The following is a 14967-nucleotide window of genomic DNA, read 5'->3' on the forward strand; positions in this document are numbered from 1 at the left end:
CATTTATGTTAGTGGCTATATAATCTCCAGGCAATTAATTTCATAGGTTAAGGACATTATTGAACAAGCCTGCATTTTGAGAGATTTTTCTGATTAGAGTATTGATTACATTTCTCATTTATGCAGTTCTTGCCTTATTTGAACTAGCACTAACCACTATTCCCAATTGGACCCAAATTGTTCCTAAATCTAACATCCTGCGTGTGGTTTTAGCTTTATGATACCAAGAAATCCACTACTGAGCACAGTTGGGCCTCACCTCTTCATGACATTTGCATCATCCTAAATCCTATGTGAATATCCTTTGTGAACTGCCCAGAGAGCTCCAGCTATTGGGCAGTATAGAAATGTAATTAATTAATAAATAAAATAAATAAATAATAATAATATAAAGTGTAGTGCAAAACAAGGCACCATCTCAATCTATCCTAGGTGTTGGTTTTACTTCAGATGCCAGAGATCAAACAAGTCTATGTTATTTTACTTATGAAGTACTTTTTATCTTATTATCTGTAGCATCAGTAAAGGAGGATCCATTTTCTAACAACCCAAGATTCTTTGTATAATATATTTGGACAAAAAGCAGAAAAGGACACCTAAACTCCATGCAAGCTCAGTTGCTTAAAAAGAAGCTTGACTTGATAAAGTAAGCATGACGCCAAGCTTAAATGTGTAAATGAATTCATTTGTTCATGTGTGTTGAAGTTCCTATGCTGGAAACTAGTTACAGAGCATGTATGGACCTTATACAAGCAATACATATCAAGACATCTTTACCACTGGGAATGTAATATTATATTCTGAAACATTTAAATGACTGTTTGAATTATGTGTTAAGTTTGGGTATACCATATGTACACTGAGGATTGCATATGATACCTTCTTTTCTCCCTGTTCCCTAATCCAGACTATTGCAGAGATTATTTTTAAAAGCAGGATAGTAAAATTTTCTACAAAACTGAGACAGTTCAAGATACAAGCATATAACCATTTTGGGCACCAGAAGTCACAGAAGTCATAAAGGCAAGCAATGCAAAAATTCCAGGTCATCCGAGAAATCGCTACTTTAGTTCTACAAGTGCTTGCTTCATGCGCTTAACCACTTTTCTGGCTATGTGCACATTTGTAAACAGGCAGAATCCAGTCAACATCATGTACCATTAATTTCAATGGAAGAGTTAAGCACTTGCTTAAATCAGTCCTGTTACAGGCCAAACTAGGCACGACATAATTTTAAGAGCAAAAAGGGTACTGTGGGTGAAGAGTACAGATGAGCACTACCACTACTCCCATCCATAGTGTACCTCCCTGCAATCCATCCCCTGAGGTGATTATCTTCTTATAGAGCATGCTACAACTAATCAGAATTCATCTGGGGAAAATCACTGGGAGTCACACTTTTTGCTCTTTAAATTGGATATTTCACCTGTGATGGGCAAATCTGAATGTAAGCATATGTGTGTGTGCCATCATCTTGTCCAGTCTGGCCCTAACATACCACCACCATTCTTCTCATTATTAAAACCTAATGGATATTTGATTTGTCTGACAAAAAGGTGTAAAGAGCCACAAACATCATGATTATAATATGAGAGGAGCAAATACCAAGAATTATAGGTGTAGGGTTAAAAACAACATATGAAACCACATCATACCTGGAATTATCTTTATCTTAAATCCATTTGCTACAAGTCTTGAATCCAACAAACAGGATGATCCATCGAATCTGGCAGTTTCTTTGGTCATATTGCAAAGAGCTTCCATATAATGAGGGCCGCTAAAAAGACTGAAAATGAATTAAGTATAAGATACCATTTCAAATAGGAAATATTTTTTAATAAAGAGGGTCCCATAATCAAAGTGCATATATCTAAAGGATGTTAGAACTCTTATTTTATATAAATACTTCCAACTGGCTTATACCATCTTAATGAGGTTGTAAAGAAGCTTCTAATGCCTACAAAACTCAGAGAACCACAAACTGCTGGAGAACATCTCTCCAGCAATCCTTTGTCCTGTGCTCCCAAGGAGAAAGTCACTGCAGCTGGTGTTCACTAGCCATCATTGCAGCCATGGTCTTAATTTTCCTGATTTGAGGCTCAGGAACAAAAAAGTAATTGCTCAGTTCTTTGCTTTCTTTGTTCTTTCTAGCATTTACTGTTTTTCCTGCTCTTTTCTCTCCCAAAACAACTGCTTTCCCTCTCAAAACAAGAGCAGTTAGTGCCAGAGAGGGCCCATTCAGAAGACACCTTAAACCATGGCTTTTAACCACGGTGGTTAAGACAGAAAGCCTGGCCATGTTCAGAAGACACCTTAAACCACGGCTTTAACCATGGTGAATAAGGATTTTTGCGTTATTCACCATGGTCAAAGTCATGGTTTAAGGTGTCTTCTGAACACGGCCTGGCTTTCTGGCCTAACCACCATGGTTAAAGCCATGGTTTAAGGTAACTTCTGAATGGGGCCAGAAAGCAAGGAAAGCAAACTGCTGGGGAGTGGTTCCTTTGTTCCTTCTGTTTCAAGCAAAATTGTGATACACAGTGATGGCAAATGGGCAGCAGCAAGTCTCTCCTTTGTGCAGAACGTAGCACTAAGGAAAATTGAAAGAAGATACTTCAGCATGTGATTTGTTGTTCTCTGAGCCTGTAGCCTTTATCAACACAGCGAGGTTTCTATACATGTGATATCTTATAGCTGTCGACTCTTTATTAAATTTATTCACTACTGGAAGATAACTAACTACACTAAGCATACCATGCAAATTCAAAGGGCTGGTTCAAATGCAATATTCTAAGCTTAGGAAACCATCATTTATTATTCTGTGAATGAGGACCAAGTCTGCGTGCTCCGCCATCCCCTTATGTTCATTGGCTTTGCTGCTGCAATCTGAATTCTTAATGAAACTCAGAATATGTGAGGGGACAGATGGCTCTCTCTCTCTATCTGTCCCATCCACCCACCCCAACAAACAGAAGATGCCTGTTCAGAAGCACTCTCCTGGTATTTGATAGGGAAATATAGATTAGAGGCCTATTTGCATGGTAATTCCTTCCTTTCCTGAGGAAGGAAGTTGTAGAAATGAGTAATTAACTACAGTTGCTATTCTAAATTCTGAGGCAGTGATATTATGCAGCCTTACTTTGGAGTAAGGCCCATTGAAAAGGCAAATTACACCTGAATAAACATGTATAGAATTTCACCATAAGCATTTTAAAGGATTAATATTGATTAAGTGCCTTAGTATGATGAGAAATCCATTTAAGGCAGTGGTTCTCAACCTTCCTAATGCCGCGACCCTTTAATACAGTTCCTCATGTTGTGGTGACCCCCAACCATAAAATTATTTTCGTTCTTCTCTATACAATCCATTGTCATGGGATGGTTTGCTAATGAAAATAATACATAACAATAGCTTTAATAATACAAAAGATGATACATGACATAGTTCAGTCAATACAGTTGCCTAAGACCATCGGAAATTTGTGTTTTCCAATGGTCTTAGGCGACCCCTGTGAAAGGGTCATTCGACCCCCAAAGGGGTCCCGACCCACAGGTTGAGAACCGCTGATTTAAGGTGTAATCCTAAACAAGTAAGGCACACTGAAATTGTGGTAGACTGAACTTCACAGCTGGCTGCTAGACAATGAAGCTTGACTAGTAAGTGCAGCAATATTTTAAGACCCCTGTTGTTAATGTTAGGTAGTTCGGATGACACAATAGTCCACAATTGATTAAATAGTCCACCATTGACTATTGTGTCGTCTGTTGAGCATTTTCCACACATCATTTGGTTATTTTCTTGAAATAGCCAACGCAAATAATGGTGTGTAGAGTTGACTGTTTGCACAACCATTGATTATTGAGTCATGTGGTGGCCTCTGTTGACTATTTCATATGCCTACAGAGTCGCGAGGCAAGAGCAGCAGAAACCCCTGCTGCTCTTGCTCTGTAGGCATGTGTCAGCTATCCTGGGAAACACGTGGGGAGCCACTGATCAGCGGCTTCCCAGGGGTGTACATCCCTTTGCCCTCCCCCCACCCCGCAATGCATTTGGAAGGATGTCTCCTACAGCTTGACATGTAATGTCAAACTGCAGGAGATAGCCTTCTGCCAATATTGGGGCAGGGTGTGCAAGCATCTCCTGCCTCTGTGCAGGAGATGCTTGGTGCCCTGCCCTCACTTGCCTCAAAGTGGTGGTGAATGGGGACAGGGACGGAGGGACACTACAACTGTCATGGGATTGTATTCCTCCACCACACCCTCGTTCGCCATACAGTGCACGCAGAGGCACTCCTTATCCATAAATGGCGAACAAGTGTGTGATGGAGGAATACAATCTCCTGACAGTTGTAGCATCCCCCATCCCCATTAACCACCACTTCCCCACCGTTGTTCTCCTCAAAGTGTTGGCAAGAGGGGACGGGGGATGCTAGGATCCTAGCATCCCACGTCCACATTCACTACCACTTTGAAGAGAATGAGGGCAGGGTGCCAAACATCTGCCAAGGAAGACACAGGAGAGCCACCAGAGAAGGGTTGGGCGGCAGTGGAAGCAATTTGCTGGCGGCTCTCCTGCGTCTTCCTCCCCCCCCCCCACAATGGCGGCACTGGTTCCCACTTTCCGTATCAGGACACTGCGGAGATATGGAAAGCAGGAACCACATCACCATTCGGTGGTGAGGGCAGAGGTGATGGTGGTGGGACAGCAATACTCAACCATGTGTTAATAGTCTACTCCATGGATGACTATTAGCATGTTCCATGGACTGGACTATTAAAACATGGCTGACTATTGTGTCATCTGAACGCAGCCAGCGTCTAATAAAACATCAACCATCCATGAGTTCACAGTATTTCACAATAAAACAATACAGTGTAGGTGGATCTTTATCAGCTTTGGGGGGAACCACAGGGAAGTGGAGTCACTACTGCAACACAACAATGTATTTTTTTCCAAGTATCCTGATTTCAATTTTTGAATGAACATAAACACATACCTTGGATTGAAGAGCAGGGAAGTCTTAAGAGTCTAATGGCACCTCAAAAGACTAATGAATTTATTTATTTTATTATTTACTTATTTATTACATTTTTATAATGCCCAATAGCTGAAGCTCTCTGGGCAGTTCACAAAAATTAAAACCATGAAAAGCATAAAAACAACCAACAATTTAAAAACATGAATACAAAATACAATATAAAAAGCACAACCAGGATAAAATCACAGCAAAAATTGATATAGGTTAAAATATAGAATTAAAACAGTGAAGTTTAAATTTAAGTTAAATTAAGTGTTAAAATGCTGAGAAAATAAAAAGGTCTTCAGCTGGCGATGAAAGGAGTACACTGTAGGTGCCAAGTGAACCTCTCTGGGGAGCTCATTCCACAGCCGGGGTGCCACAGCAGAGAAAGCCCTCCTCCTAGTAGCCACCTGCCTCACTTCCTTTGGCAGGGGCTCGCGGAGAAGGAATTTCTGTGGCATAGAACATACTGTTGTAGTGGACCCACTCAATAACATGGTTGGCAGTTTTCAATTTTATCAAATACTATCAAATGTACAAGTGACATAATTTAGAATATTAAAGTACCATAAAATCAAAACCTTTAATAACTTCAGATGATCAGCCTTTAAAATTGCTTTTACTTAAACTTTACCTGTCAGTTAATTCAATTGGTTTGTCCAGTTTCTCCATCGGAAGTTTATGATTTTCAAGAAGTCTTTTAAATAGAAGAGCTTCTTCTACTCTGTATGGATTCAACATCATTATCTTTTTCTCAGAGGCAATTATCCATGCATCAGGAAAATTCAGGAGATGAATTAGGCAACGTTCATCTTTATCTGACTCTTTCTGTTCAAGCATGTGAAGTTTATGTTTGAATGAATCCATAGAAAAGGGTATATGCACAATTTTTATTGCTTGGCAATTGTATTTCTTCTCCTTTTGAGAATGAAAAAGGCTGTCAAGTTTCTCCTGATTAGATAGACAGTCTTTCAGTTTGACCTTGTGTCTTTTTTCTCTTTCTTTTGTTGATCTCTGCATATTTTGATTCATAGTTTGTTTGCTTTGCCTGTTGTACCGCTCCAAGTCTCTATCAGCTTTTTCTTCATATCTTACAAAGAGAAAAGGGAAAGGAAGGAAGAAAGTACTGCATGTGAAAATTGGCAATGTTTCTGTAAAAACACCTACAGCATTTGTTGTCTTTCAAACAGAAACCATTGGGGCGGGGAAATCCAAATTTATTTTCCTGCTCTACTTTAATGTCTTTGTTTTGTCTCTGATATAAGTAACCAAATTTTCAGTAGCATATGTTGTTTAACAATAGTACTAGCAATACATTATTTTAACTGAATGTATGTTCATATTATTTGCAACTAGTAATAACTCATATTCGATTATTTAAATTGCTAGCAAATAACTGAATCTAATAGTACAAAATAAGGGCCAGAAAGGTTACAATTTATGATTATAATATTCTAACATATACATATAGTACTAATAAGTGGTTTTTTCCAAGAAAATAATTTATAATAAACAATAGATCATGTTCCATGAAAACATGAAGTAAAACACACAATCAGCTATATGGAAAAAATGAAAATGGTCAAGTCCCTTCAAACGAAAAATATTCTAAACTTTGTAGTAGTCTTGCTCTGACCTATAACAATTATCTTCCAAATTTCAGAGGGTTTGATTTGTTTACTCCCCAGAAGGCAATTCCAGTAGATTCCTTGTTTATGTAAGACATTCTAATCTTTCCAAAGTTTAAGCTCACATATATAAATGCAACTGTAAATAGAGCCTATTCGGTAATTAACTGGCAGCAACTTCCATTATCACCAGAGTTGCTTATTCTAGGTGTTTCCAATCAATAATTTAGAACTAGAGTGTGAATAGGAGAGAGGAAAGAGGGCAGCTCTGTGATTTAAAGATCTCACACTGCTGCTGTAAAAATCAAGAGACCATAGGATTGTTTTCTCATGGTGCAATCCTAAGGTCCTGGGACAGCATCCCAGGGACCATAGGGTTTTTGGAATCCCTCTTCCCAAAGTGATAGACACTGCTATGACCTTGGGAGGGGAACTCTGTGCTCTGAACAAACCATGGCAGCTGCTTCCCAAGATCACAAATGCGACTTTGGTGAGAGGAAAAAGGGGATGTTCTGTGAAAGTGAGAAAAGAAGTCAGAATACACAGTATCCTATGGTCTCTCCAGCCTTGATCCCACACTTGGTGGCATGACTTCTCTAGAGGGGCTCAGAAGCCCATCTAGAAAAAAATGTAACAACAAGGAGGACATAAAGGCGAAATCTCCATTGCTCCTTCTTCTCTGCTGGGCATCTGCCTGCAGAACACAGGTTATTCGGAGCACTCCTTTGGAAAGCATAGGATTGCTCTGCCCGAAGTGCTATGCTGCTTCTAATCCCAGCAATCTAAAATCAAAGGAGATTCAGCCTATGTTGGCCCTTTTCAGATACATATGGCTGACTGAATCTACACAGTTGGCTTTCTAGAATGATTACTGGAGTGTTCTAAGGGAAAACTTTCTCAACAAATGTCTGATTAAGGAGAATAGCACTGAATGGAAGTTAACTTCTGAATCTGAACTGAGTGAAATGCTCGAATGCATTATTATAGAGCTAAACTCTACATACATATAGGGACTGCCTATCTATGTTTGGTATTGCCTCTATGCCAAATTTTGATTAAAAATGCAAAGCGTGAAGTAAGAGCTAAGTGTCCATGTACAAGAAGTGAATTTATGTGCTAAAAGGGTATTCAATCTATTTCATATAGTTGGGCAACATATTTCATCAACAAACTGAGAAGAAAAAAGTTGTGATATTTAGCATTATAAATCACTAAGCAGTAGATAAAATACCCAGCAATAAAATACCCATGCAAAACATTTAACTGTCAAACCAAAAGCATTTTCCATTATGCTTTTGAAATGATTAAGAATATAGCTTATTTTTGAACATGATGAATCACAAAAGATGGATACCGCTGTCCAGTTTCAGTGAACAGATGTGAGGTTTGCAAACTTACGTCTTTTTTTCTTCTTCATTCAGAGTTTTCCACTTTTCTTCCATTTTTAGGTTTAATTCTTCTGCGCTTACTTTGGTATTTTCAGTCAACAATCCAGGACGATGGTCTTGAGTAAAAAGGGCAAATGCTGACATGGGTTTCCTTATTATCCGACTTCTAATTAAATCATAAGCTGTAATCTGTCCCACTTTATCATTTATCACATTTGGTGTTTTATTACTCTGATTATTTTCCTCTTGAAGTTTTTCTTGGTTATCTCCATCATTTTTATTTTGGGGTCTTGCTTCTTTCATTCCAGGAATTAAAATCTGAATAGGTTCCAGGTTTTCTCCTCTAGAATTTTTAAATGCATTTCCCAGACTCCATTTATCAGCAGTGACTTCTAAAGAATCTTTTGGGATTATGGCTCCTTCTCTTTTTTCTGCTTCTTGGAAATTGTCATTTCTCAAATCACCCTCAATGCTATTTTTAGAATGAGTGTCTATTAAGGTTTTGCTGCCAACCTTAAATACTACCTTAGACTTGCTCTGTTGGTCCTCAGATAAAAAAATATTTAGTGGGCCATCTTCAAATCTATCATATCCAATTGTCTCATTGCCAGATATTTCTATTTTGCTAGGAAGACCTTTAGAAGAATTATTATACATTGTTTGGTTCTTCAAACCAACCTCTGTATTTTTTTCAGTGTCCCCATTTTGCACATCATTACTAAATGAAAATGATGTATGTGGATCTATGTTACTACAGGATTCAATTTTGTTAGCAGACTCAATCATTTGTTCTGTTTCATTAACAAAGATGCCTTCTAAGGTAGCATCTGTTATTTCAGTTTCACAAGACATAGCCCCAGTTAGAGGTCCATACAGTGATGTCAAGATGTCTTCAATAGCAAGACAGACAGTATCCTAAAAAGAAAAGCCAGAATAGAATTATCATAAAAAGCATAAATGCTGGTTAATTACAGCATAATTAAGCCAACCCCAAAGTCATAGTTCTTCTCATTTTAAAACCTGAGCTGTATCTGAGAAACAGCAGACATTATTTTTTAAAATGCTATTATTAGAATAATACATTGTTCAATTACACACACACACACACCTCCAAAATGTACCTTATTATGCAGCAATACTTGAGATTTATCTGGTGTTAAATTGACATCCACAGCATATGGAGGAATAGTAATATTGATAAAGAAAATAGGGTACGAACGATTAGAATCCTTGTGCGACTTCAGGTTATAGTATCGTTGAGCCAGCTAAAAATATACACCAAAAAGAGCAGGATTGTAAAACTACTTCCCAGTTTGGAATAATATTTATCTTCTGTGTGCATAAAGAGCAGTGATTAACATATTTGGAGGAAGGGGGAGAAAACATCTTCCAAAAAGGAAGATATCAACCTTTATCATGATTCAAAAGGTTGTGAACTTTTTGTAATATAACCTTTTTGCTGGTAAGATTAAATGCTAATGTAACAGAACAGTATTTCACTTGCTATCCTGTATATTTTATATTAGTCATATTAATTGTATTAAGCATGTCAGTCAAGATGCCCTGAATTATACAACATTGGGCCATTACATCTCTAAGCTTACAAGAGAGATAGCTAATACCACCAGTTAATTACCCACTAGTAATCTCTGAGAACAAACTATAAATAGGAAATTATTTTAACAGCTGAAACCCTCAACTTTTTATGTGCAGAAGATAACATTTCACAGCCAGAATCCAAAGACCCACGCAACTAATTCAAGAAACCAAGTCTGAAACTGAAGGGAGTTTTAAAACCAGTCTGATATGGCCTGGTGTTTTTTGTACAAAGTTTGAAATCTTTGTACAAAAGATTTGAGCTAGTCACTGGGTACAGCTAACAGAGCTCTTTGGATGAGCTAGTCACTGGGTACAGCTAACAGAGCTCTTTGGATCCTAGCCAGTATTTTCTACTCCTCTGAAAAAGAGCAGAGAAGGCAGTACCTTGAGTATTTCCTTTTGATACACTGGTCGATTATTTACAAAGATGAAGCTTCTTTCTGAACTTGAATGACTTGTCAGACAACCACTTGAATCAGGCTTTGGAAGGAAGCCACTGAGAAATACCTAGAATTGTAATGAAAAAGCTGTAAAATATTCATTAAAAACCACAGATCCCAATGACAATTGATTCTTGAACAAACAAAAACAGAACACTGGTCCACCTAGCCCAGTATTGTCAACACTGACTGGCAATGGTTCTCCAAAGATTTAGGTTTCTTTCATAGCTCTACCTGCAGAAGCCAAGGATTCAACCTGAGATCTTCTGCATGCAAAGCATACCCTCTTATCACCAAACTACAGCCCCTCCATTCCATGTGTTTAGGGTTATAACTTAAAGGTAATAGCATGTTTCTCCCTTCTTGTGAACTGGTAGTACGTATACACCTATACTCTGCAACAATTTCTATGATAAACCTATGGATCTTTAATGTAGAGGAAAAAATGCTTTAAATGGCTGAACTAATACTGCATTAGTAAATTCTTGGTATGCATTTTTAGTATGCAGCAGCAAGGGAATGACAGTTCACACAATAGCAACCCTAATGTAAGTGCAGCACTCATTTTATATCCTTATTCTTAGAAAATGCAATTTGTTGTAGTGATGAAATAAGTGGGGGAAGGAACATACAGGATAGTATCATACCAACTGTGTCATTCCACTGGCTCGAATGACACTGATCTGGAGGAAACTAGGTTTCAAACTATGCACAATCAGAGAATCCAACTAAAGTTATGTTTGCTCTACCAAATCTTTCCTTTGCATGAGTGCGTGTGTAACCACTTGCTCAACCGGTCACACAAGTGCTTGCCCAACCAGTTGCACAAGCATAATGCGCAAGCGCTTGTGCAATGGAAAGATTTGGCAGAGCTCCGCTAACGCTATTTGAGTTTGCGGAATTACACTGTTGGATACTGCCCACAGATTAGGAACTTACTTCAGGATCTTCACAACAATGTTGAAATGGTGCCATGCTGCCCATAACTGCAGTTCCAACTACTGCCATGAAAGCCATTTTGTGATCCAATACCCTGGTCTTTTGCCATATTACTGCCTGAAACAATACAGCATAGAGTCAAAACGCTGACATTAAGTTTAGAGTTATTCAATAGGAACATTACATGCCCACAAATATTTGTATACAAAATCACACTTATGTAGTGTGTTTAACATTCTGTTCCTAGACACCACATGCATCCCGCCTTTATGAGTGAGTATCTGTTACAGCATATTGTGATCCATATCTATCATACTTCCTTCTTTTTTTAACATATCATGCTGAAGCAACTGGGCTGTCTCTCAGAATGAATGAGCACAACTTGCTCATCTGTCTGCCTTCCAGATCAAGGTTTTTGGCTTTTATTTTTAACCACTGAGAAGTCTAAAAGTGAAAAGTGCAACTCTCTTCAGAAGCTGACATTTGGTTCCTGATTCACAAATCCCAGGCTTCAGAAAAAAGTTACAAACCTGATAAACAAGTTTACTGGGGCATGTTCTTCATCTTTTGAAAAAAAAAATGAAATAGACAAAAAGGGAAGGGGATAGCTAGGGAAATGGAAAAGGAGATGCACAAGATAAGAAGTAGTACCCAATGGTGGTGCAGTTTTAGTGCTAATGCCCAATTTTGGCAGCAAATTGCAGCTTTTTCCCTTTGTACTCGCAAGCACTAATGTTGTTGCATTAGCAGTGGTTAACACATGTGCAGCACCATTAATGCTAGCGCTGCACTAATAATAATAATAATAATACTATGCAATGACATTCACAAACAGTAACTGTAACATTTCAAGGTACTACATGCACATAAATGCATTTTCAAACTGGGATAATGTTTAGCATGGTAGCTCAGAAGCAATACTGACTCCCAACTCCACCTCATTCAGAAGTTGGTGCAAGTGGAATACATGTTAAGTCCACATTAAAACAAGTTTATAATATTGTGAAGTAATAACGCAGCCAACTCATATTGTTTATAGTATTATTATCAAAGCATGGCACTCAGTTAGAGGTCAACAAGAACCAAATTTTTCACCCCGGTTTGCTTTAGTCTGCATAGGAAATCTAAGAAAGAGAGACATTTACTGTCTAAGTATTTTCCAGAGTGTAAAGTAATACAATATAGATAAAGTAGCAATCAATGGAGATTCATATGCACTGATGTCAACTCATGCTTGCTTTAGTGAAGTTTATTTTAAACCTGTTTTGGAAAAATAAGCAGAACATAGAGAAGCATTTGGCAAACTGACTGAAGTGCAAAATAAGTCAGTTTTGTCAAACTAATTAGCCTATTTCTATGGAGATATAGGAAGCCAGATTCCGGCTGGCCATCAGGAAAAGCTTCCTGACTGTTAGAGCAGTACGACAATGGAAACAATTACCTAGGGAGGTCATGGGCTCTCCCATACTAGAGGCCTTCAAGAGGCAGCTGGACAGCCTTATGTCAGATATGCTTTAAGGTGGATTCCTGCATTGAGCAGGGGGTTGGATTCGATGGCTTTATAGGCCCCTTCCAACTCTACTATTCTATGATTCTATGAGATAAGAAAAGGAAACAACCCTAATTCAGATATATGCATATGGAAAAAGGCTGCTTTCTACAAAATGTTCCATTCGCAGCAGGACACAGTTATCACCTCCAGCTTTGGTTGGTAAATCACAACCATATTCAGGAGAGACAACTATTTCATATTTAGGGTTCCTAGTCCGGTGGGTTTGGACTTGTACACCAGCAGTAGCCACATCCACAGAGTCCAATGGATCTGCTTCACAATGGATTTGCTTCGCTTCAGTGTCACCTTTTTTCCCTTCCATGCAATGTGATCTAGGATTTGGGTATACAGAATAGGTTTTCTGCATGTGCAAAACCCCACTGCACACACAAGGTGACTGGTGTATTAAGACAACAAAGCATTTATTTTCCACACAAGTGAACAATTTAATGGTCCGTCTCCTCTATTTTAAAAATAATTGTAATCTATACACTTCAAAATATGAATTCTGTGCAATGTTACTTAGAAATTATCCTAGAAAAAAACTCTTGAAAATGATATGAAGTCCTGTGATGTTGTAAAAATGGAAGAAACCAATAGGACCTACCAGCTGAAATCCAACTACTCTGACATAAACAGAGTCATGGATCAGAATGTAGATTCAGTAAAATTGCTAACATTTTAACCAAATGTTTACATCTAGACCAAGATGTTTTTGATAGAACCAATATAAACATCATGGTGCTTATTTTAGCTTCTATCAGTGTGATGCTACAGATATAAATTTTAGTTGCTGATTAATGCAAGGATGTTATTACACTGCCTGACCTGCTGTATGGTGATATACATAACTCTTAAAAGATCACTTCAGTAAAAAGGTTTTAAGAGAGCTCTGGAACATGAGAACTTACTAAATGCAAAGTTTGTAAAAGCAGATACAGCTACTCTTTGGAAGATTTTTTAAATTTATTTTTCCAACTGGGGTTGGTAGGATTTCTAATGGATACATAGTTCCAAACTGACTTTTTAACCAAATATGATAAACCAAAAGGCTATGTTATTTTTACATTTCTTTACTTTTGAAAGTGACTTGATTTTCCAACAGGCTTCCTGCACTACTTGATTTATAACCTTGATTATACTCTGAAATTGTGCTATAAATACATTCACACACCCCCATGTATTTTCTAGGTCATATAAACCTGGGGTCTAGGATGAGCCAAGAAAGAATTTGACTCTAGGCAGTATGATGACACTGCGAAAGTACCCTATCAAAATATATTATTACATACAGACCATCTTAGGTTTGTCAGAGTTAGCCAAATATATCTTGCCTTCTGTCTGTTTCATTGTAGAGCATTATATGAATTGAAAATTTTATCACTGATTCTGCACAGTTCTGTTCTCTTCCATGTGGGATACTGGGGAACTAGCCAATCTGCACCAGAAATAAATGCCTGGTAGACCTGATCAAATGATTTAGCTTCTTTAGGGCTGCTAGTGAGAAATTTGGCTTTAACACATGGAAGGAGAGCAATCCAATGTCCCCTCGATAGCATCTGGGGAACATAGAATAGTCAGTTTCCTGGATAAGAGCCCTTGCTGTCCAATCTCCTGCAAAGCTGAAGTTGGTGGGAGGCTTATATGAAACTAGATTCCCACCCCACTTCTTGTTAAAGATCACTGAGGCTGCAACAACTGGGCTCTGACTTGGGAGCCAGGAAACTGCACTCCCTGCCCCCAACTTCTTCCCCTTCATATCTGGCACAATGAGAACCGCACCAGCGACCTCTACCTGCTCACAAAACAGAAGGTGGAGCCGGGGAGGCCGTTCCCTGGAGGCCAGGACAACTTGTAACGTGTAAAAATATCTCACACATTTTCTGTGTGTAAACCACTTCTAGCCAAGATAGATTGTTTCAGGGGCCAGATCTGGTCTGCAGTCTGCCTGATAGCCATCCCTGTTTTAAAAGACTTAACTTTAGAATCTTGTGTTAAGAGGTTACAAGCAGATGAGGCCATGTGTAGTACTGAAAGGTAATTTCTAGTGGAAAATAATACTATCATCAGGAATTGCTTGGTTCTACAGAAGCAATGCAAGAGTGCTTCTAAATTCTAAAGATGAATTCTATGTCCACAATTAACTAACAGTGATTGCTTTTTTAAAAAAAATATTTGTCGCTCATCAGCATGGTGCTTATAGTATAAATCTCAATTCAGTACCAATCAGAATTATATTCTTTATTGACGGTTTCATGGTGTCATCTATCTGTGTCTGCAAAACCCCACTGTGTCTTGAGAATGATTTATTTTCTGTTAGATTTTCCCACTGCCAGTCTTAACAGATTCAGTCAACATTGTCATACTCCGATTTGTCTTTGCTCATCTGAATCCTTTCTT

The 14967-nt window shown here is 38.3% G+C and overlaps 1 protein-coding gene across 1 annotated transcript in view; it reads right to left on the bottom strand.

The window, feature by feature from the left end:
* PMS1 (PMS1 homolog 1, mismatch repair system component) overlaps positions 1-14967 on the bottom strand; it is a 54139-nt gene that overhangs the window by 4989 nt on the left and 34183 nt on the right. The window contains exons 6-11 of the mRNA XM_063116266.1: positions 11016-11132; positions 10021-10143; positions 9159-9302; positions 8048-8952; positions 5656-6111; positions 1656-1786 (exon numbers count right to left, since the gene is read on the bottom strand). Coding sequence (XP_062972336.1) covers positions 1656-1786; positions 5656-6111; positions 8048-8952; positions 9159-9302; positions 10021-10143; positions 11016-11132 — 1876 coding nt within the window. The remainder of the gene's footprint in view (positions 1-1655; positions 1787-5655; positions 6112-8047; positions 8953-9158; positions 9303-10020; positions 10144-11015; positions 11133-14967) is intronic.

This window comes from Elgaria multicarinata, chromosome 2, assembly GCF_023053635.1.
Source record: "Elgaria multicarinata webbii isolate HBS135686 ecotype San Diego chromosome 2, rElgMul1.1.pri, whole genome shotgun sequence".
NCBI classification, from domain to species: domain Eukaryota; kingdom Metazoa; phylum Chordata; class Lepidosauria; order Squamata; family Anguidae; genus Elgaria; species Elgaria multicarinata.